The 21295-nt window shown below is 49.8% G+C and overlaps 1 protein-coding gene across 11 annotated transcripts in view; it reads left to right on the forward strand.

The window, feature by feature from the left end:
* The window catches only part of DCTN1 (dynactin subunit 1), a 39367-nt gene that overhangs the window by 13901 nt on the left and 4171 nt on the right, over positions 1-21295 (forward strand). For 4 of the 11 annotated variants that reach the window (XM_036762687.1, XM_036762692.1, XM_036762682.1 and 1 more), the window contains exons 2-22: positions 1011-1256; positions 1495-1573; positions 1814-1848; positions 5185-5202; positions 6685-6705; positions 13404-13607; positions 14059-14256; positions 14371-14575; positions 14681-14759; positions 14841-15000; positions 15410-15514; positions 15815-16006; positions 16151-16267; positions 16507-16659; positions 16889-17049; positions 17321-17489; positions 19960-20028; positions 20172-20234; positions 20426-20575; positions 20735-20896; positions 21045-21176. In XM_036762687.1, the coding sequence (XP_036618582.1) occupies positions 1029-1256; positions 1495-1573; positions 1814-1848; positions 5185-5202; positions 6685-6705; positions 13404-13607; positions 14059-14256; positions 14371-14575; positions 14681-14759; positions 14841-15000; positions 15410-15514; positions 15815-16006; positions 16151-16267; positions 16507-16659; positions 16889-17049; positions 17321-17489; positions 19960-20028; positions 20172-20234; positions 20426-20575; positions 20735-20896; positions 21045-21176 (2700 nt within the window). In that variant the 5' untranslated portion in view covers positions 1011-1028. The remainder of the gene's footprint in view (positions 1-1010; positions 1257-1494; positions 1574-1813; positions 1849-5184; positions 5203-6684; positions 6706-13403; positions 13608-14058; positions 14257-14370; positions 14576-14680; positions 14760-14840; positions 15001-15409; positions 15515-15814; positions 16007-16150; positions 16268-16506; positions 16660-16888; positions 17050-17320; positions 17490-19959; positions 20029-20171; positions 20235-20425; positions 20576-20734; positions 20897-21044; positions 21177-21295) is intronic. The other 7 variants (XM_036762690.1, XM_036762691.1, XM_036762688.1 and 4 more) reach the window with 2 other exon arrangements.

A 21295-nucleotide genomic window follows, 5' to 3' on the forward strand; every position in this document is an offset into this window, starting at 1 on the left:
GGTATGCCCCTAGATCCCCATGGGCTAGAAACACTTTCCATCCATTCAGAGTCTGGTTTCTTGTTTCTATTCTGCTTTCAGTGTCAGCCTGTGTGTGTGTGTGTGGTCCAGCTTGTATGGGGTTATGAAATCCTAAGGGCACCCCCTCCCCTTTTTTTTTCACATAGCCCAGCACATATTTACTGGGTTTCCACTAAAGACTTATCTGGGGTGATAATCAGCCCATAAAATCTGTTGTATATGTGTTTAAGAATAGAGGGAAGAATATTTAAGGATACAGGGAAGTGTAGCTTTCTGGCTTTGAGAATCTTCTTCTGGGGATTCCACTGTCCCACACTTACTCCTTGGAGACAGCAGATAGAATGAGGGTGAGCTAAATTGATAGCAGGGCCTAGGCCAAGTAAAGAGCATATGAGTTGTTCCCTGGAAGTTCAGGGTATAGTAAGGATGGATTTGAGGCTTGAAGAAAGAATAAGTATGTAACTGTGAGTGAGAGAAGCCCAAAGGGTCTCTCGAGTGCAGAGAAAGCAGGTGATTTCACTGGAGCTGGGGTAGTTAGAGAGTTGTAGAGATTCACTTCATATTCCCCTGTGTTTGTGATTAGGGCTATGGCGGGGGCGGGGGGGGGGGGAACCCAAGAAATTGCTTCGTCTGCCTTGAGTTGTTTCCTTCCCCCACTTGGGGCAGTACCCTGCAGAAAGCAGCGATGTGGTAATATTAAAGATTTTTAAAGCAAATATTAAATTTATTTCTAGTTAGACATTGTATTAGAAATTATATGTAAGTTCTGTAAGCATTTGGAGATCTTCAGTGGGTAATAAAGGGAATCTCTGGGCTTTAGGTCTGGCCCAGACCTGTAAATATAGCTCAGAGTGGGTGACGCACATTCTTCCTTAAATCAGCCCTCAGGTCTCCTGTTAGAATTGGGATTTGGGTCCAGCACATTTCTTCTGTGCTGGTGTGATGATGTCTGCCTGTGAAGCAGCTGACTTGGTTTGTGTCTCTCACAGACACCCAGTGGCAGCAGGATGAGTGCCGAGACGAGCAGCCGACCCCTCCGTGTAGGGTCCCGCGTGGAGGTGATCGGGAAGGGCCACCGGGGTACTGTGGCCTATGTGGGGGCCACACTGTTTGCCACAGGCAAGTGGGTAGGTGTGATCCTTGATGAAGCCAGGGGCAAGAATGACGGGACTGTCCAAGGAAGGAAGTACTTCACGTGTGAGGAGGGGCATGGCATCTTTGTCCGCCAATCACAGGTACTTGTTCCAATCACCCACAGACCTTTAACCCAAGTCTCTGAGACTCTGAGGGGAGTGGGCATTGAACAAAGGGGTATGGGAGAGAATGCCTAGTCATACTTGTCACAAAGCCCTGTGGCTTTGAGGATAGCAAGGGCTATCTGTACCCCAGGCTTTGTGTCTAACAAGGGGCTGAGTGTGGGGAGCCCTTCAGTTATTTCTGATTGAGAGATTTGTGTCTGTTCCATGGCCTCAGATCCAGGTGTTTGAAGATGGAGCAGATACCACATCCCCAGAGACACCGGACTCCTCAGCCTCAAAAGTTCTCAAGAGAGGTATAGATCTCCTGGCTCCTGTCCCCCTTTCCACTGTATCCCAATATATTCCTCCTCAGCAGCTCACTTCATCCCCACATCGAAGCTTCCTGTGGCTGCCTCCTATATCCAAGGGTCACCAGGGCTTTCTCACTGGTGTTAGGGTTATCATGGGCCTTGGAGCCACTGAGCCACCTTCCCGAATTCTTATGGCTAATTCCTTCTACTTCCATCCTTTTGTCTTTCCCATTGTTTTTGCAGAACCAACTGACCCAGCTGCCAAGGCAAGCAAACTGGTGAGTTGCTTGATGGGGCATGGCTAAAGGGTTCGAACCTGATAGGGGTTGGGGGGGAGGTGGGAGGTCCAGGACCTGAGGAGTTTGGAACTGCTTACCTTTTGGTTCCTAGATGTACATTGTAGGGGTACCCAGAGGGAATCAGAATGAGTCTTGGGGACAGGAAGAAGATTGTCTAGGGGGTTAGGGGTGAGTTGACCAAAAGTTTCTACTACTAGAAAGGTTTTCACTACTTTTTAGTATCTTCAGAAGAAAAGATTGGATTGGGAAGCCATTGATGAGGCTTGTGGGGGAGTAGGAGGGGGGATCAGTAGGTTGTTTGGCCTAGGCAATATGGCTCCCTATGTGGGTGGCACAAGCTAGAAGTGGTTTGTGGGAGGCTGAGCTGGATGTTGGTGATCAAGGGATTGGGGTGGGGCTTCTCTGTTTATTAGGGAATTTGCTTCCAGTTCTGTTAACGGTATGTGAGAAGGACTTACATCGAATTGAGGGAAAAGGGGGCCTTTAGCTTATCTCCTCCAAGATGGCATCAGTTGGGGAGGTGTAATAGGCTTTCATTGCCTCCTAGCAGAGGGGGCCAGGGCTTGGAGGTACCTGTCCTTTTGGAAGGAAATGCAGGGGTCAGTCACCTGTCACCTGCCGCCCAGCATGCCTGAGCTGCTGTAGACCCTTAGGGCTGGAATGTGGCCTCAGTGGATTATTTGGAATCTAACTCTATCCTTTGCTGACCCCCTTCCCATGCAGCGAGGATTGAAGCCTAAGAAGGTGGTGTGTCTCCTTGTTGTGTGTCAGCGGGAGGGAGGAGGCTGGCATCATGCCTCCCTCTCTACCCAGCCTGCTCTTCTGCATGTCCCCTCGATGCTGCATGCTTTTGCATGTCTACTTGGGCCCTAGATGACCAGAGGAAAGAGCAGCCTTGATCCTCCCAGGGCTCAGCTTTACCGGGCTTCAGGTGGTTTTTACTGTAGATCTCCCCTTTCTTCCAGCTAGTAATAGAACTCTTAGAAGAGATCATGTGATCCTAGCAGAAGCTACACAGGCTTGGGTGAGGTGAAAGGTTGTCACTAAGCTGTGATTCTGGCATAGCCCTGACTTGGTGGCATGAGAAGGAGAAGGATAGTTGGGTAGAGAGATGAAAGTCCCTGAGGTAGAGGACCCGGAAGGACTGACTAGATGTCACCTTGAGGTTCTGTCCCCTTCCCTACTGGCTCTCCTTCCTAGAGTTATGTCAGTCCTATCTTTGCAGCTGTCCTCTCCCTGTCCCTTCCAGAAACTTTTAGGACTGTGCCATTTCCCTGATCTCTTGTCTCATAGAAGACATGGCCCGGGTCACGTCAGCCATCCATAGTCATTGGGGCTTTGCTGAGCTAGGAGTCTCTGGGCTATGGGCACTCCCAGGCCTAGCCTTCACCTCCCCAAGGCCCACTTTGGTCCTCTGTCCTGTCTGCCTTTGGCCTGCATGCGCTTGTCCAGAAGTCCCATGTGTCCTGTGTTGTGATTTCCTTGCCTGATCACCTTGGGACACACTAATGCTGCATGAGGGTCTTGCTTTGAGCTCTGGGAGCTACTTGCTTTGAGGGTGCTCATGGTATACAGTGTGCTGGATCCCTGGCTTAGGGACCTGCAATTGGAACTTCTCTCCTTGGTTTCTTTATCCCAGCTGGGCTCTATCCTGTCTCATTGCAGGGACCTTGAATTGAGCAAAGAAGGGGAACAAGACCTCTTTCTTGCCTTCCCCAGACCTGGGGAAAGGAGATGGCTTCTCTCTAGAAGTAGCTGGGGGCTTCCAAGGAAAATGAGGGTCCCTTTCCCATGCTTCAGGCCAGGGGGATTCATTGGTAGAGATTGGAAGCATGGTGGGGTGCCTGTTCTGCCAGAATTTCTTCTTAAGCCCCTCAAAGCCCTGGGTAAAAAGATGTGGGAGTTACTGATGGAAGACATTATCATGGAGATTAATTAAGTCTGCTGTTTTTGCAAGATGTCCTTTGTGCCTGTCCTGGTTGGGTGAGGGGTGGGAGGAAGTGATCTCTTTGTGGATGGGGGAATTTTAATTTCCTTAATCAATTGTGTATCATAGGAGCTAGTGTCCTTGGGATCCTGAAGGGAGGGGGGTTTTGAATGTATATGGTTGTGTATGAAAGAGAGACACAAGGTGGGGGTGGGGAGGGGCACGGTGCACTCTGTCCCTGGGCAGGCCGGGAGAGTGGAGGGAAACACTATGCATGTGTGAGAAATACGGAGGCCCTGTGTGCACCATGAATGAAGGAGGGGAGGAAGTGTGTGTGCACATGGGAGTGCAATAGAGGGGTGATTGTGAAATGAGACACACGGAGAGGGAGAGGTCGGTATGTGTTTGTGATTCAGAGAGGGGGAGACTGTGTGTGTGTGTGTGTGTGTGTGTGTGTGTGTGTGTGTGTGTGTGTGAGAGAGAGAGAGAGAGAGAGAGAGAGAGAGAGAGAGAGAGAGAGAGAGAGAGAGATGGTGATGGGAGGAGCAAGAAGGACAGATGGAGACCAATACACATGATGCACAGTGAAGATAAGACTGTAGGAGACAGAGACACACACAAATAAGAGGGAAGACTGAAATGTGTATGTGACAGAGGGAGATAAGTATGATGGAGTCATGTCAGTCTCTCCTTCTGTAGCCCCTTCTGTCCTAAGAGCCCTGGCCCTCCAGCCCCTAAGGGAATGATTCCTTCCCATCTCTTGTTCTCTGTCTGCCACTAAATCCTGAGGGTTCTGATCTTGTAGGGGAGTGGATACTGTGATGGGCGGTCCAGAGGGAGGAGCCTCTGGAGTACTGGGTGTTGCTAGGTGACTGAGGAGCCATCTCCCTCCCCCATCCCCACCCGAGTCTTGGAGGGCGGGTCCGATGACATCACGAGGAGCTAGAATCCAGGGCTGGGTGCAGCTGCTCAGAAGCTGAGATCGTGGGATCTGGATTTACCTAGGATGGCGAGCTGGGCCAGGCTGTACTCCTGATCCCTGCACAGAGCTGCAAAGGACGGGGCGGGGGTGGGGGTAGACCTTGGGCCCATGGAGCCCTAGAGTTTGGAGGTCTTTGGAGGCTGCACAGCAACCAGGGCTGGGAAGATGAGGCTGCATTGTTGGAATTTGATGCGCTAACCTCCTCTTTCCGCTGGTCCCCTTCTGCCCGGCCTGCCTCTCTCACTCTCCCCCCCCCCCCCCCCCCCCCGCCCCCATTCTCCATCCTCCCACCGTCTCCCTGTCCTTTCTCCGGCCATCTTTTCTCGGTCCCTCTTCCTCCCCCATTCCTTGTTCCCTCTGTCTGTTTCTGTGTCTCTGTCTTTGGTTTTCTGCAATGATGAGACAGGCTCCGACCACCCGCAAGGTACTCACTCCCTCTCCCACTGGCCCTGGCCTTGGGTACTGTGGTTACCTAGGGGTCGGCATTGCTGCTGCTGCTGCTGCTGCTGCTGCCACTCGCCGCTGCCACCACCACTGCTGCAAGTTACTGGCTCCGTCAGCCTGCCGTGGGGAGGAGGGGTGGGGGTGGGGGGATCGGGCATCACCTGTCACCTCCATTTTCAGCTGGCTTTGGCTTTCATTGGGCTCTGTGGATCTGTGTGTCCTGGGGGCTGTCGTCCCCCATGAGTGTGTGGAGCTGGGTTTCAGTCTAGGGGCTGCTCTTGCTGTTTGCTTTAAGAAAGTTGCCTGCGTTGGGGGAGCCTAGGGAGGGGATTGCTTTAGGCCTTCTGTAGGAGCTTGCTTGGGTTAAATTCTTGCCCTGGAGGTTATGATTAGCTTTAGGGGCTTGCCTCTCTCTTCCAATTGCCAATATAGTGGGGGTGCTTCTTTGCCTGGGAAGAGAGATGAAGTTCTTGTTCATCCTCTGTGACCCTGAGTTGTAGAGATTGGGGGATAGCCAGAAAGAAGTGCTTCTCTGGCTCTAGAGGCCCGTAGGAACAGGCCTGTACTTGGGGTCTGAGTGAGGGGACATTTAAGGAAAGAAAGAATTTGCAAAGAGAATCATCACATGGCACATTCCTGTTGAGATTTGGGTTTAGTATGTAATCTCCCATTCCTGATGATTCCTGGGGCTTGGGGGTTTGGTTTAGGGGAAGAGCCCCTTTATATATACTCTGTTTTCTCTTTACCTTCTTTCCCCATGTTTCCCCCTCCTCCCTAAATTCTGCAGCTGGTTCCACCTTGCTGAGGTCAGGGCTTCTGGCTAATTCAATATTCATGGTCTTGATACCTGAGCCCTCTGTATGGGGAAGGGGGGCTGGATGGGACTTTGAGGGGGCAGGTTGTTCTGCTCTAGTTGCTAGAGAGCCTGAGACGAGTATCCCAGGGTTATACCTCAGCAGACCTGATTTCTAGGGGGCCTCTCCACCCCCTGACCCCTACAGCTTGGCAAGAGGAAGAGAAGGACACTGGTAGGCTCTAGGATCTGTGGCTAGGGTCAGAGAGGGGTTCGTCTCCATTACTGAGGGCAAGCATAAATAGCTAGGTCTTTGAGGACCTGGTCTCTGGGGCCTCCTTCACCACCTGCTGCCTCTGTTCCCCTGTGGCTGGCTGAGGTTACTGAGGAAACCAGGTCCTTTAGAGAAAACCAGGGCTGGCCAAAGCTGAGCCTCCTTGGTCTGCTGTGTTGGGAGAGGGGAGGATTTGGAGCACAGCTGGGGAGCAAGGGGGCAGGTGGTATTCCTTGGGGGAGGAGGAAGGGGAGGGGAGCTGGTCATCTAACAGGCCCTGTCCCTGTTTCCTCTCCACTGTCTCCACTGTTCCTGCCGCTGTCTGTCTCTGTTCCTGTCTCTTGCTCTCCTGAATATCTCTTCTCCTCTGGCTCTGCCTCCTGTTTCCTGGCCAGACTACCACCCGCCGGCCCAAGGTGAGAGAGAACAACAGGCCTCTTCTGGGGTCCCTGCTGTGTGTGTGTGTGTGTACATGTTGTATGTGTGTGTACATTGTATATATGCTCTACCAGCACATGTTTGTTGATGCCTGTAATAGCACGTGATCAGGAGACAAGGCACTTGCACCAACAACTGAGGACATTTAACATGTATGTTGCTCCCCCCCCCAAACTGAGCCCCAGTTTCCTTCTCTATGAAATGAGGTTGGAAAAATGATCTCCAAGATCTTTCACTTCAGACAGCAAATAAATCTATTTCTGAAATCACTGACACTCGAGGTTGTAGAGGAAATGGTGATGGCTCACTCAGGACCTATAGTTAATTGGGGCATACTTCCTGGAAGAGGAGTCTTTGGGATGGGCAGTCATGATGCCCAAGGCCTGCACTTCTTTACCTTTTTTGTGACATGGACTCCTTTGGCAGCCTGCTGAAGCAGTTTGTGGACCTTTTCTCAGAATGTTTTTAAATCCATAAAATAAAATACGTAGGGTTACAAAGGAAGTTGATTATGTCAAAATAGTTATCAAAATGTATTCAGACAAATTCATGAATCCCAGCTTAGGAACTCCTGGCCTAGACAAGAAGAGGAGAGGGACATGGCTGTTTTAAGAGCCTTTATAAGCTATGAGAGGTAGCTGTCCTCATGTACAATCATGTGTCTCTGTGTGACTAGGGGTATGTGTATCTGTCCTGGGCCTTGAGAAGCTCTTGTGGGGAGGGCAGAGCAGGAGAGGGGAGGGAGGGATGGCTGTCCTTCCTGATACTGTCCTCAAAAGGTAGGGATGGACTATGCATGTATATCTGTGACTCACTCTATATTCCTGTAGTATATGCTTGTGTATGACAGTACGTGACCTAGCTCATTGGTCCATATATGACAGCGTTTCTTAGATGTCTGTATAGATATCATCATGTGACTTATGTCTCTGTGACAAAGCTCAAATATCTATGTGTGGCCCAGTGTTGGTGTCAGTGGCTGTGTGTCTTGGTGTTCAGAGATTCATATATAGGAAAGAAGGAATCCCCTATTTTCTTCCCCTCTCCTTGTGTACACACTGGCTTTGAGGTTTCCTTCTCAGGTGAATGAGATGCCCTGTCCTCCTCCCCTTTTGACACAAAGCTAAGTAGCCCTTGGCGGAGCTAGTTGTACCCCTGTTCACAATAATTGGTCACCATTTGAGTACTAAGGCTCTTGGGCCTAGGAAAATGGCACCAGTGAACCCAATGCCCTGTCCAGATCTGAAAGACCTGAATCCGGTAAGGCTAAATTTGATTGGCATAGATGAAAACCCTGTAGTGGAGTTCCTTAGATTGACTTCACAAGTGCAGGGTGAGAGAGGCCTGGCTAGATGACCTTAGACATATTGGACAGTTTTACTGAACTACAAGCACAGTATGAATCAGAACTGGTATGGTAGCCAAAGAACCCAACTTGATCTTAACACTCAGAATGAGGAACATTGGATGATTTTGCTGTCCTCAATTCTGGCCAAACTCCATTTGGAATACTGTGTTCACTGTGAGGTGTCTCATTTTAGGAATCATGTTGATAAGCTGGAGCTTGTCCAGAAGAGGGAGACTAGGATGAGAGATGGAGACCATGACATATGCAGATTGGTTTACATAATTGGGGATATTTAGTCAGGTGAATGTTTAATCCCCTACTATGTGCCAGGCATGGTGTTCTATGTTGGGGATGCAAAACCCAAAACAAAAAAAAACGCCTGCATCATATTCTACTGGAGGAAAACATGGACAAATACAAATACAAGGTCAATTCAAAGCAGCCTTGCTGTCTTGGGTTGGGAGAGTCTTAACACCTGGGGAGATCAGGCAAGGTAGATAGGGCTTGCACTTGATCTGGGTTCGAAGTGATGGGATGAGGAGGAATGTGTACCTCTAAGCATGAGGGACAGATAACCTACGTAAAGGCATAGAGGTGGGGGAGAGAGCATCACGTACAGGGAGCAGCATGAAGGCCAGTTTGTCTAGAATAGTGTGTGAAGAGGTTATATGTAATAATCTTAAGTGTGGTGACAGATTGTGAAGGACTTTCAATGTCCAGCAGAGGAATTTGCATTTCATTTAGAGGCAACAGGGAGCCAATGAAACTTCTTGATAATATCATAAGTTTTAGAGCCTTTTAGTCTAGTTTAAGTTGGGGAGTAACATAGTCAGACCCATCCTTCAAAAATAGCAGTTTGGCAGCTGTGTGGAAGACGGATTAGATCAGGTACAGGATAGAGGTAGGGAGGCCAATTAAGAGCCTGCTAAGATGGCCCAAGCCAGAGATGCTCGGGACCTAAACTAGAGTTGGAGTCCTGTGAACAGAGAAGGGGACAGGTACCAGACGTGACTTAGTAACTAATTGGATATAAGGTTAGGGATAATAAGGAGTTTAGGATGACTTTTAGGTTTTGAACCTAAGGGTAGTGGTGTTCACAGAAATAGGAAAGTCCAGGAGAGTGCCAGGTTTAGGGAGAGAGGTCACAAATTCTGTTTTAGATATGTAAAATTTGAGATGCTTTTGCTTCAAGGTGATGATGTCCAGTAGGCATTTGGTGATATAGATGAGTTCAAAAGAGAGATAAGGGCTTGATAATTAGATTTGGGAATCAGCTATTTAGAAATGAACTGTGGAAGCTGATGAAGTCACCAAGAATGAGCGCAGCAAGAGAAGAGAAGGATCAGGACAGAGCACTGAGCTACACCCACAGGTGTAGGGGTTAGGACATTGATGATAGTTTTGCAAAGGAAGCCAAGGAGTGGTTAGACTGATAGGAGAACTAGCAGAGATTATCCAGGCAGCAAAGAGTGGTCTAAAGCATCGGACCACACAGTGATCAGGAAGAATGAGAACTGAGACTAGGCCATTGAATTTAGCAACAGAGATTGTTGGTGACCTTGGAGAGGAGTTTCAATTGAGTGGTGGGATTGAAAACCAAATGACAAAGGATTTGAAAAGTGAATGGGAGGTGGAAAAGGGGAGGTCACAAAGGTAGACATGCTTTGCTGGCAGCTTGGTTATGAAATGAAAACTATAAAATAATAGCTTAAATAGGGTTATGTAAGGTCAAGGGAAGGTTTCTTAAGGGTAAGCAGTATGGGAGAGCTGGGTACATTGGTAGTCAGCAGAAAAAGAGCCAGTAGATGAAATAGTGAAAACTAGAGTGTGGGCACATGTTTGAAGGGGCAGGCTCCTGAAGGACACATGAAGGAATGAGATCAAGGGCGTGAATAGAATGGTCGAGCTTGACAAGGAAGGAGCAGGACCATCTCTTCTCTGAGATTGGAGCAAAGCGAAGACTTTGGAGGGATATGTTTCTCATCTTCAAGTATTTTACAGAACCTGATAGTCTCAGAGTTGGAAGGGATCTTAAAAACACCCCACTCCCACTATACCTAAATAATCCCCTCCACAACATACCTAACAAGCGGTCATCCATTTCTTACTTGACCACCAGTGAGAGAGAGCCCACTATCTCTTGAGGTGGCCCATTCCATTGGAGATAGCTCTAAAATGTTAAAGAATTTTTCTTACATCAATCTTAAATTTGCCTTTTTGCAACTTGCATTCTTTGCTCATAATTCTGCCTTCCGGGGCCATGGAGAACAAGCATAATCCTTCTACATACTAGCTCTTCAGATACTTGAAGATAGCTACCATGTCCCACCCAACCATTTCCCGTTACTTCAACTGATCCCCATATGTCATGGACTCGGAGGCCCTTCACCTTTTTGGTTGCCCTCTACTGGATAATCTTGAGATTTTATCATTCTTCTCACTAAAACATGGAGGCCAGGATTAAATGTAATATTCCAAGTATTTGTGATCTTCCTAGTCCTGGTCACAGCTTTCTTAATACTGCCAAAGATTTCATTAAATTTTTTGGCTGCCATATTCTGCTATTGACACATGTTGATCTTGTAGTCCACCAGAACTCCTAGATCCTTTTCAGATGAATTGCTCTCTAATGATGCCTTCTAATTTTGTATTGGTAAAGTTGATTTTTTTGAATCCATGTGTCAGACTTAATATTTATTTCTTTAAGTTTTATCTTACTAGAGTCAGGCCAATGGTGAGATCTTGGATCCCGAATCTGTCACTCAGTGTTTTAGCTGTCCCTTCCAGCTTTGTGTCATCTGCTAATTTGATAAGAATACCATCTGTGTTTTTATCTACATCATTAATTAGGATCAAGCACAGATCCCTGGGACAGACTATTGGAGAAGTCCTTCCAAGGTGACACTATGACATTAATGGTTACACTTTGAATCCAGTTAGTCAGTCAGATCTCAGTCTACCTAACTGAAGTGTCATCTAGCTCTGTCTCTCTATTTGGCCAAGAATTGCAGAAAAGTTTGTCAAATATTTTGCTGAAATCTAGGCCCTGTGCCTTGCTTTGTATTGGCTGTCCCCCATGCCTAACGTGATCTTACTCCTCCCCCCATCTCTGCCTCTGAGAGTCTCTGGTTTCCTTCAAAAGTCAGCTCAAGTACCACCTTTTCCATGAAGCCCCTCCTGATCTCCACCCCTCCCCCTAGCTGCTAGTGTCCTCCTTCCCTTTGCTTTGTCTAAGTTTAATATATACTTAACTATGTACATGTGTCCTGAGGTAGGGACCGTTTTGTTTTTGCTTTTGTATCTCTAGTATTCATCACAGTGTCTCACACGTAGGTGTTAAATAAATGGTGTTGATAGATTGATAGGTGAGCTGTATAGCTGCATCATGCTCCTGATGTATCAGTCTAGTAGGAGATGGGATTAATTGGGTGTGCCCCCAAAAGCATGGTCATGCTCCTTTTTCTATACTTTAATAACTGCTAATTTCAGAAGATGTAGAATTTTGCTAGGAATTGGAACCAAGTTCGCAACTTATAGAGAGCAATCTCTGTTCTCTTCTCCTTTTTGAAAATTGAGACATTTGTTCTTTTCCAGGACTGTAGCCCCTCTGCTGTTCTTCAGGATCTTTCAGAGGTCATTGATGAGCACACACGTGGGCCAGTTTTTACAGTATTCCAAGATGGGGTTCCTTTGGCCTTGGTCACTTGCACTCATCCGGAGCTGGATTTTAGCCTTCTTTTGTCAAGACCTTTCTGGTCCAATGGACCTTTGTGGAAGAGGGATTAGACTTGGTTATGGCCTCAGGACAGAACTTGGAGTAATGGGTGATAGTTTCAGAGAGGCCAACTTCAGTTTATTGCTTACCCCCTGCCTAAAAGTGGAATGGCTGCCTTGGGAGGGAATGAGTTCTTCCATCGCTAGAGTCTTTTGGATGGAGGCTGAATGACCACTTATCAGGGCCATTGTAGGAGGTAGTAATATTTAGGTATGGGTTGAACTGGAGGATCTTTGAGGTCCTTCCAGTTCTCAGGTGCTTCACTTTTGTCTTTGGATGACATGTGTGTACGGCTATGTATGCTTGTTGTTTGTGATTCATTGAATATCCTTGTGACTCAGCGTGTATTGTGTCTATCTGTCTGTGTGATCGATTGTGGTGTGAGTTGGCCCAGGAGAAAAGGACGAGGGAAATTTGATGTCCAAGATTGCTTTGGATCCAAGGGATAAGGGAGGAGTCAAAAGTCTATCTCTATGGAAGTTAAAGCTTGCCCTGAAAGGAAAAAAGTATATATTCACGGGAGCTGTGCCTCTGCAGGATAGCCTTCTTCCTCCCCTTGGAGTGTTTCTTATGTGGCGGGAGGATCATTGAGTCCTGGAAGTGGGGGACCTTAATATTCCAAGATGGGGTGAGGCTATTACTGATCTCGTCCAGAGAGGTTGAGAATTTGTTCTGGGTCATACTTTTAAGTTTTTGGAGAAGAAGAAGGTTGTGATTGATGAAATAGCGCCTGACCCACTTCATAGATCTTCACGGGGGAGAAAGGAAGGATATAGTATGTGAAATTAGATAGTCAGAGACTTAGGATCAGTGGGCCTGTTTTCAAGTCCTAGCCATCAGGACTAATCCTAGCCTCTTCAGGCCTCAGCTCTTCTATCTGTAAAATGGGGTATATTTAATACACATACTACCTTCCTCATAAGGGTATTGTGAGGAAATCTTGAAGTGTTCTAGATATGTGAGCTATTATCATAATAGCTGAGTACCTAGTCAGTGAAAGGGGGCCAAGCCCATGAGTGCCTCAGAGGCCTACAGCTCATCCCTGTGCTCATGCCCCAGCTTGATTGTATTTTGTCTCAGAGCCAGGAGGCTGTGAAGTCAAACCACCCACACTGATCACTAAGACAACAATGAGGGCTTTGTCTTTCTGCCCCCCCTACCCCACCCAGGAGATGAGCTAAGAGTTTGAACATGGTCAGGAAAGCTTGGCTAAAGGGTAGAAGAAGGGCTGCGACTTGGGCTTGATTTTGATCCTGCCATTTAAGGAAGAGAGCATCAGCTTGGTGAGCCATCATTGCTCCCTAACTGACACTTGAGGTTTCCATCAGAGCTGGCTGTAGGTTGAGGAAGATTGTGGGACCCCTGTGGGGCAGTTTTTATGGTCTTAAGTCTAATTGTTGTATTTCTCTCCCTTACACTATTCCAACTCCTTCATTTTCCCCTATTTTATTCTGTCTCCTAGACTAGTGAATGAGACTGCCTGTCTCTCTCTGGATTTCTCTTTGATCTCATAACCAGTGTCTTTTTGTTTCTTTCCTTCCACACCAATGCAGCCTGCCCGTCCTACCAGCTCAGGGGCATCGGGGACTGGTGGCCCTTCAGGCCCCTCAGGTTCAGCCTCTGCCTCAGCCTCCACTGGGGAGATGAGCAGCAGTGAACCCAGCACCCCAGCACAGACACCCTTGGCAGCCCCCATTATCCCCACGCCTTCGCTCACCTCCCCTGGGGCAGCTCCCCCATTGCCTTCGCCCTCCAAGGTAAGGCCTGGTACATAGGAGGAAACTGTTCTACTGAGGGACCCAGGAGTTTCTCCAGGTCCTGTAGAAGCACAGAACTGGTTTTAGGTGACCCTGCATACAGTGATTTCCTGCTGCTGTTGGGTTGTAGTTCCCTTCCTCCATCTCAGCATGTTGGTAACCCTCAATCCTGCAGTTTCCTTCCCAGATATGTGTATATGAGAAAAGGAGAACCAGGACCCCATTCCTTCTCTCAAGAGGTTGGGACCCTCCTGCTGAAGTGGGGTACATGACACCTCCTGCAGTCTCTGATTCCCCTGAGTATCTCATGTCAAGGGGAGAGACTGCAAGACTGTGCCCCTTCCCCTAGAGGTGGTCCCTGCCCCCTCCAGACCAGCGGTGCTCCTTGGTTAGGCTGAGAGGGGTGGGTGGAGGGGCACATCCAGTGAAGGGAGCTGGGGCTTCTTCCTAGGAAGAGGAAGGGCTGCGGGTCCAGGTGCGTGACCTGGAGGAGAAGCTGGAGACGCTGAGGCTGAAGCGTGCAGAGGACAAGGCTAAGTTGAAAGAACTGGAGAAGCACAAGATCCAGCTGGAGCAGGTGCAGGAATGGAAGAGCAAGATGCAGGAGCAGCAGGCGGAGCTGCAGCGGAAGCTCAAGGAGGCCCGGAAGGTGAGGCCGCAGGATGGGGGCGGGCAGTGAGGGTGGGGCGCAGGGGCTGGGCCCCTCCCCAGAGGGGCATCCTGAGGCCTCCAAGTGGCAGTGCACCCCCTTCTGCTTCCCCAGGAAGCGAAGGATGCCTTGGAGGCCAAGGAACGCTACATGGAGGAGATGGCGGACACGGCAGACGCCATAGAAATGGCCACTCTGGACAAGGAGATGGCTGAAGAGCGGGCCGAGTCCTTGCAGCAGGAGGTGGAGGCTCTGAAGGAGCGTGTGGAGGAGCTCACCACTGACCTTGAGATCCTCAAGGCAGAAATTGAGGAGAAGGGTGAGGGAGGGACCCCTGTCTAGGATGTGGGAGTCTGAAGAGCAGAGCCCCGGGGTCAGAGGCTGCGGGCTAGGGTGGGCACTGATGGCTTGTGTTCTCCCACAGGCTCTGATGGGGCTGCATCCAGTTACCAGCTCAAGCAGCTGGAGGAACAGAACGCACGGCTGAAGGATGCTTTGGTGAGGTAGGCCTGCTGTGTCATCTGCCCCTTCCCCCGCCATCTTCGGGGCTTCTTGCCTCTAATGCTTTGTGTAATGCCTCCCAGAATGCGGGACCTCTCAGCCTCAGAGAAGCAGGAGCACGTCAAACTTCAGAAGCTCATGGAGAAGAAGAATGTGGAACTGGAGGCCCTGAGGCAGCAGCGTGAGCGCCTGCAGGAGGAGCTGGGCCAGGCAGAGCGAACCATCGATGAGCTCAAGGAGCAGGTGGGGGCTGCCAGTGAGGCCGAAAGGTTAAGGAACTTACTGAAGGCCACTCACATAGTACATAGCAACCAGAATGTGGCCTCGACCCAGTCATCTTTCTGGAGCATCAGCTCCGGCACTCCACTCTGAGTCCTCATTTCAGTCCTACAGGCTTTTCTTGTTGCTTCTGTGTTTGGTGCCCAGCCCAAGCACTGGACCCTACACATAGGAGGGACTTAACAAATGGGTGCCGAGTTCAGGTGAATCGAGCACTAACTGTGGACAGTATACAGGGGTAGGCACTTGGGGGAGGACAGGGGGAGAATCTAAATGGCCTGCAAGATGTCTGTCTTCCAGGAACCTAGCAGAGAAGCTCAAACCTGGACACGTAATTATGGAAGTGTCTGTAACTCCTCCCACAATACTCCAGGTGGATGCAGCCCTGGGAGCCGAAGAGATGGTGGAGACGCTGACAGACAGGAACCTGAACCTGGAGGAGAAAGTTCGGGAGCTGCGGGAGACCGTGGGGGACCTGGTGAGAGGAAGGAGTGGTCTGGACTTTTGCTCTGTCCAACCCCCAGCCTCTGAGGGGAAGCCCTGACCTTTCCTCACTTTCGGCTTCCTGCTCTCATCTCCATCCAGACACTACAGAAGGAGCTGGTGGAAAGGAAGCCTCCCGCTCTGCCCTTTCCCACCGGTCACTGAGGATGATGTTAGGGAGCTTGTCCTTGATTCCCGATGACCCCAAGCCCTGAGGGGGACATCTGGGAGGGAATCCCCTCAGGACCATCTCTAGCCCTGACCCTTATTGCTCCACACTGCCTGTGTCCCACAGGAAGCTATGAATGAGATGAATGATGAGCTGCAGGAGAATGCCCGGGAGACCGAACTTGAGCTCCGGGAGCAGCTGGACATGGCAGGTGCCCGAGTGAGGGAGGCCCAGAAGCGTGTAGAGGCTGCTCAGGAGACAGTTGCTGACTACCAGCAGACTATAAAGAAATACCGACAGCTGACTGCCCATCTGCAGGTACCTCGCCCACGCACAGCCATACACCTGAGGGTACTTGGCCAGGCTACACCAGGTTCCTTCTATTCTGTTTCTCCCAAATCCCCCTGATCCAAGGCATTGTTCCCCTGTCCTTGTTTAGAGTGTGTGTCTCTGCTTCCCCAGGATGTGAATCGGGAGCTAACAAATCAACAGGAGGCTTCAGTGGAGAGGCAGCAGCAGCCACCCCCTGAGACCTTTGACTTCAAGATTAAGTTTGCTGAGACCAAGGCCCATGCCAAGGTTAGTGTTAGAGCTGGGAGTGAAGAATGCTTACTATTGGTGGCCTGCTGGGGGCTATTAGGAGAAAGGGCTAGCCTCGTGTAGGCAGCTAGAGGACTTCGACTATACTTTGTACTCAGAGTAGCCATGGTCCCTGGGATGTAGGGGTGACACATGGCTGGTTTGGATGGACTTGTGGTTAAGGTAGGCGCTGGCCTTTGAAGGCTTATGGGTTCTTTGGTGTTGCGGTCACCCTGTAGGCCATTGAGATGGAGCTGAGGCAAATGGAAGTGGCCCAGGCCAATAGGCATGTGTCCTTGCTTACGGCCTTCATGCCAGATAGTTTCCTGAGGCCTGGTGGAGATCATGACTGCGTCCTTGTTCTGCTGCTCATCCCCCGCCTTGTTTGTAAGGTAGGCCTCGGCACACATCCTTCATACTCTCTCTCACATGCACACCTAAGTTCTGCTCCTGCCCTTGTGCCTTGGGTGTCCCAAACCGGAAGTCTGTGATCCTTCTTTGTCTGTGCCTCAGCCCTGAGCCCAGGGAGTGCCCTTGCTGCCCACTTCCCTGAGGTCGGGCATGTACTTACAGGGTTTTTGCCTTGGTGCTGAGCCTCATGTCCCTTCCATTCTTTGACAGGCAGAACTAATCAGAAAGCAGGCCCAGGAGAAGTTTGATCTGACTGAGAACTGTGCGGGGCGACCAGGGCTTCGAGGGGCTCCTGGGGAGCAGCTCAGCTTTGCTGCTGGCCTGGTGTACTCACTGAGCCTCCTACAGGCCACCCTCCATCGATACGAGCAGTGAGTAACCCCTGCGCCACCAGGTGCTGGCTCCCTGTCCCCTCTCCTGCATCAGCAAAAACTGCTGTATAAACTGAAGCGGAGTGCCCTACACCTTCATCCCAAATGGTGATCATGAGAACGGCTCCTCATTGGGAGCCTCAGTTGTACTTGCTGCTCCTCCCCCCCTTCAACTCCAACACTAGTTTCTTGTGATTGAGACCTTACTGGAGATTGAACACCCTGGGCCTCTCTCCTTTGACCATGATCTTACTCCTGCTCTGCTCCATAGTGCCCTGGCTCAGTGCAGTGTGGATGTCTACAAGAAGGTTGGTAGTCTCTACCCCGAGATGAGTGCCCATGAGCGTTCCTTGGACTTCCTCATTGAGCTCCTGCACAAGGACCAGCTGGATGAGACGGTCAATGTAGAGCCCCTCACCAAGGCCATCAAATACTATCAGGTATGGGGAACAGCCCGAGCAGGGGCCGGAGTATGTGGTTGGAATGGCATCAGGACCCAGCTGATGGCTGTGTCTCCCTTGGTCCTAATGGTCATGGATCAGCCCTCATGAGATCTGTATAACAGAGGAGAGATGTGACTTAGGTTTGTGACTCAGGAAATAACTTTGTCAGCGAGTGAAGGATGCGCCGAAGGAGAGAAGCAAGTCCAAGAAGACCCGTTAGGAGGGTGGTTGTAAGAATCTAGGCAGGGAGTAATGGGGAGCCCATGTTAGGGTGGTGGCAGCCATGTGAAGAGGAGATGTGAGAATGAGGCTTCGGGCAGACGGGAGCACCTGGGGGAGAAGAAGGGGCAGTGTTTTCATAGCTTCTCTTAGGAGCAGGCTACACCTGGGGGCAGGAGGCGATGTCCCTTGTGGTGAGACTGGTGGTTCTGTTGAAGGGAGAGTTTCCCATGGCTCCCTCTCCCCCACTCTCCTTTTGAATTGGTAGGGAGAACAGAGGTGTGGAGGTGAGCAGGTACATTGCTAGATGTTCAGGGGAGAGAGGGGAGGAAACTGGCCTGGTTAGGGTAGCTCATAGAAGTACAGAATGTCAAGAGATGGAAAGGCCTGTAGAGGTCATCTCTGACCATTTTACAGATGAGGAAACTCAGGCCCAGAGTAGGGAAATGACTTGACCAAGGTTATACAAATTACTAACTAGTTAGCATGGATGTCAAAATCAATATGGGATAGGGGCGCTTAGTGTCCAGAAATCTGAAAAAGTCAGAAATACCAGAGGATATCCATGACTGAAAAACAGCTTGTTTTCTCAAAAAGATACTGATGTATTTTGTTTTTATATTGCCTAGGCTTCTTTATCTCTCACTCTTTCTTCCTAGAGAGCTATCCCTTATAACAATTTTTTTAAAAAGAGGAAGAGAAAAAAATTCAGGAAAGCCAATTTATACATTGAAAAAATTGACATTATATGTAGTTTACCATGTTGGGGGACCATTAGTTTTGCAAAGTAATGGAAAACAGTGTCTTTTTATATTTCTTCTTTATGACATCAGAACATTCAGTTTGTTTTATGGTTGTTCTCTTCTGCGTACATTATGGCAGTCGATGGACGTCTGCTTTGTTTCCAGTTCTTTGCTGACACAAAAATGCCACTATAAATATTTTAGTGTATGTGGAGCCTTTCCTTTTGTCAGTGAGCTCTTCGGAGTATATGCCTCGAAATGAATACTCTGGGTCAAAGGATGTGGACATTGTCGTCACTTTCTTTGTGTGATTTCCAACTGCTTTCCAGAATAGTCGTACCATCTCAGAACAATACATTCATGTGCCCATCTTTCCACACCCCCTTCAGCATTGACTATTCCCATCTTTGTCATCTTTATCCATCTGGACAATGTAAGGTGATGCCTCAGAGTTGTTTTGATTGAGCTGCTGTTTTAACGATGACTGGCAGATGGTTTTGCACTGCTGTCATCAGGTCCTCAGAATAGTCCTGGGGCTGAGCTAAGCATATGGGAAATAGGGAGCCAGTCAGCTTCAGGGACCTGCCCAAGGTCACATGGGACATAGAGCCCGGTCTTTCTTCTGGTTGCTAGCAGATGGCCTCTTCTGTGGTTTCACTGTCTGTCTTTTCTGGAAGACTTAGAGGTCCCCTAGGATTGTGGCTCTGATGGAAAAATGTCTTTGTGGAGGCATCAGTCAGTTCTTAGGGGAGAAACCATTGTCAGCAGGCCCCAGGAGACTCCTCATTTGTAAGGCATCTTGTTAGCAGTCTGGGGGGGTCAGTGCTTTGTGTCTTTGGCTGTCTTCTCTCGCCTCTGAATTTGTGCAGGCCCCCCTCATTGCTCGGACGTATTGTCTTCCTCCAGGGAGCTTGCTGCACCTCAAAATGACTCTTCCTTTCTTGACTCACACAGGCTCTTACCACAATCCAGTCTATATTACAGCCTTCCCTCTGCAAAAAGACTCCTGTAGAAAAGGGTAGAGATCAACTGGAGTGGGAGGGTGGGGCCCAATTGAATTTCATCCCGAGGAGGCAGTATCTGTATTACAGTCAGGTGGCTCAGTGGATAGATCATTGGGCCTAGAGTCAGGAAGGCCTGAGACCCTTAATATAGAATGTGTTATCATGGACGAGTCCCTTAAAATCAGTTTCCTCACACGTACAATGGGAATGATAGTAGCACTTAACTTCCAGGGTGGTTGTGAGGATAAGATGATGTATTTGTAAAGCTCTTAGTGTAGTGCCTGGCACACAGTAGGTCCTTAATCATCTTTTTCCTTTCTCCCTCTTCCTCCTTGTTCCCTACGCCAGGGCTGGAAGTAAGAGGGAGACAGGGTAATTTTCACTGGGTCTTAGGTAATGGGGACCTGGGGAGGGAGGGAAGAAGGTCTCAAGGTGATAGGGAAAAGGATAATAAGCAGAAGCCTGATGCCAGTGCCGAGCTTGTCTGATGTTCTTCCTTAGCACCTGTATAGCATCCATCTTACTGAGCAACCTGAGGACTGTACTGTGCAGCTGGCTGACCATATCAAGGTGAGGGCCTACGAAGAAATGAGCCCCATTCCCCCAACCCCCCATCCCCTCCCTGTGGGAGCCTGTTTGTGTTTGAAGACACTTTGGGGACAGAAAGGGAAAGCAGTCTGTGCACTCATGGGCTGCGTCTGGTATCTTCACAGTTCACCCAGAGTGCACTGGACTGCATGGCTGTGGAGGTGGGGAGGCTTCATGCCTTTCTGCAGGTGAGTTGTAGACCCTACATTCACGTTCAGACTCACTCCTGCCCTTTCTTTCCTTCCCCTTCTCTTGACTTCCCCTTCTCTATTCCTCTCTCACTCCTCATCAAGCCCTCCTCCCTTCTTGACTTCCCCCTCCTTTCTTATTGCTTATTTTTCCACTACTAGTGCTGACTTTGTATCCTCTCTGCATCCAGGGTGGGCAGGAGGCCTCAGACTTGTCCCTCCTGCTCCGGGACCTGGAAACATCCTGCAGTGACATCCGACAGTTCTGTAAGAAGATCCGTAGACGGATGCCAGGGACAGATGCACCTGGGATCCCAGCTGCTCTTGGTTTTGGGCCTCAGGTCTGGATGGGTGGAGATGTGCTGGGCTGCAGGGAGGCAGAGATAATGAAAGGATATGACACCTGGTGCTCCCGGCCTGTGGTGGGGCTGGGGCCTGTAGAGGTCGAGTGGGGCCAACTCCCCTGACCTGCTCCCCTTCTCCACCCTCCCTTGCTCCAGGTGTCAGATACCCTTCTGGATTGTCGAAAGCATCTGACGTGGGTGGTGGCTGTGCTGCAGGAGGTGGCTGCTGCAGCTGCACAACTCATCGCCCCCCTGGCTGAAAACGAGGGCTTGCCCTCTGGCACCCTGGAAGAGTTGGCCTTTAAGGCAGGAGAGCAGGTAGAAACGGACTGCCTAGGCTAGGTCTCAGGAGTTGTGGTTGAGGAATGAGAAAGTGGGAGAAGGAAGGAGAAGAGTTGGGTGAGAGGAGCCCGTGATGGTTCCCAAGTCCCTGCTTGGGTCTGACATGGCTCCGGGCTCCCGACAGATCTACGGGTCTCCATCAAGCAGCCCGTACGAGTGCCTTCGACAGTCCTGCAGCATCCTCATTGCCACCATGAACAAGCTGGCCACAGCTATGCAGGAGGGAGAATATGATGCAGAGAGACCCCCTAGCAAGGTAGGCCAAGAGGGGCCTGGTGAGATATGAGGAGGACCCAGGGAGGCCCTAGGGAAGGCTGGGGCAGGAAGAGGCTGAAGGTCCCCACTGGTTGATGGCTAGGGAATGGTCATTGCCTC

Source organism: Trichosurus vulpecula, chromosome 6 (assembly GCF_011100635.1).
Source record: "Trichosurus vulpecula isolate mTriVul1 chromosome 6, mTriVul1.pri, whole genome shotgun sequence".
Classification (NCBI taxonomy): domain Eukaryota; kingdom Metazoa; phylum Chordata; class Mammalia; order Diprotodontia; family Phalangeridae; genus Trichosurus; species Trichosurus vulpecula.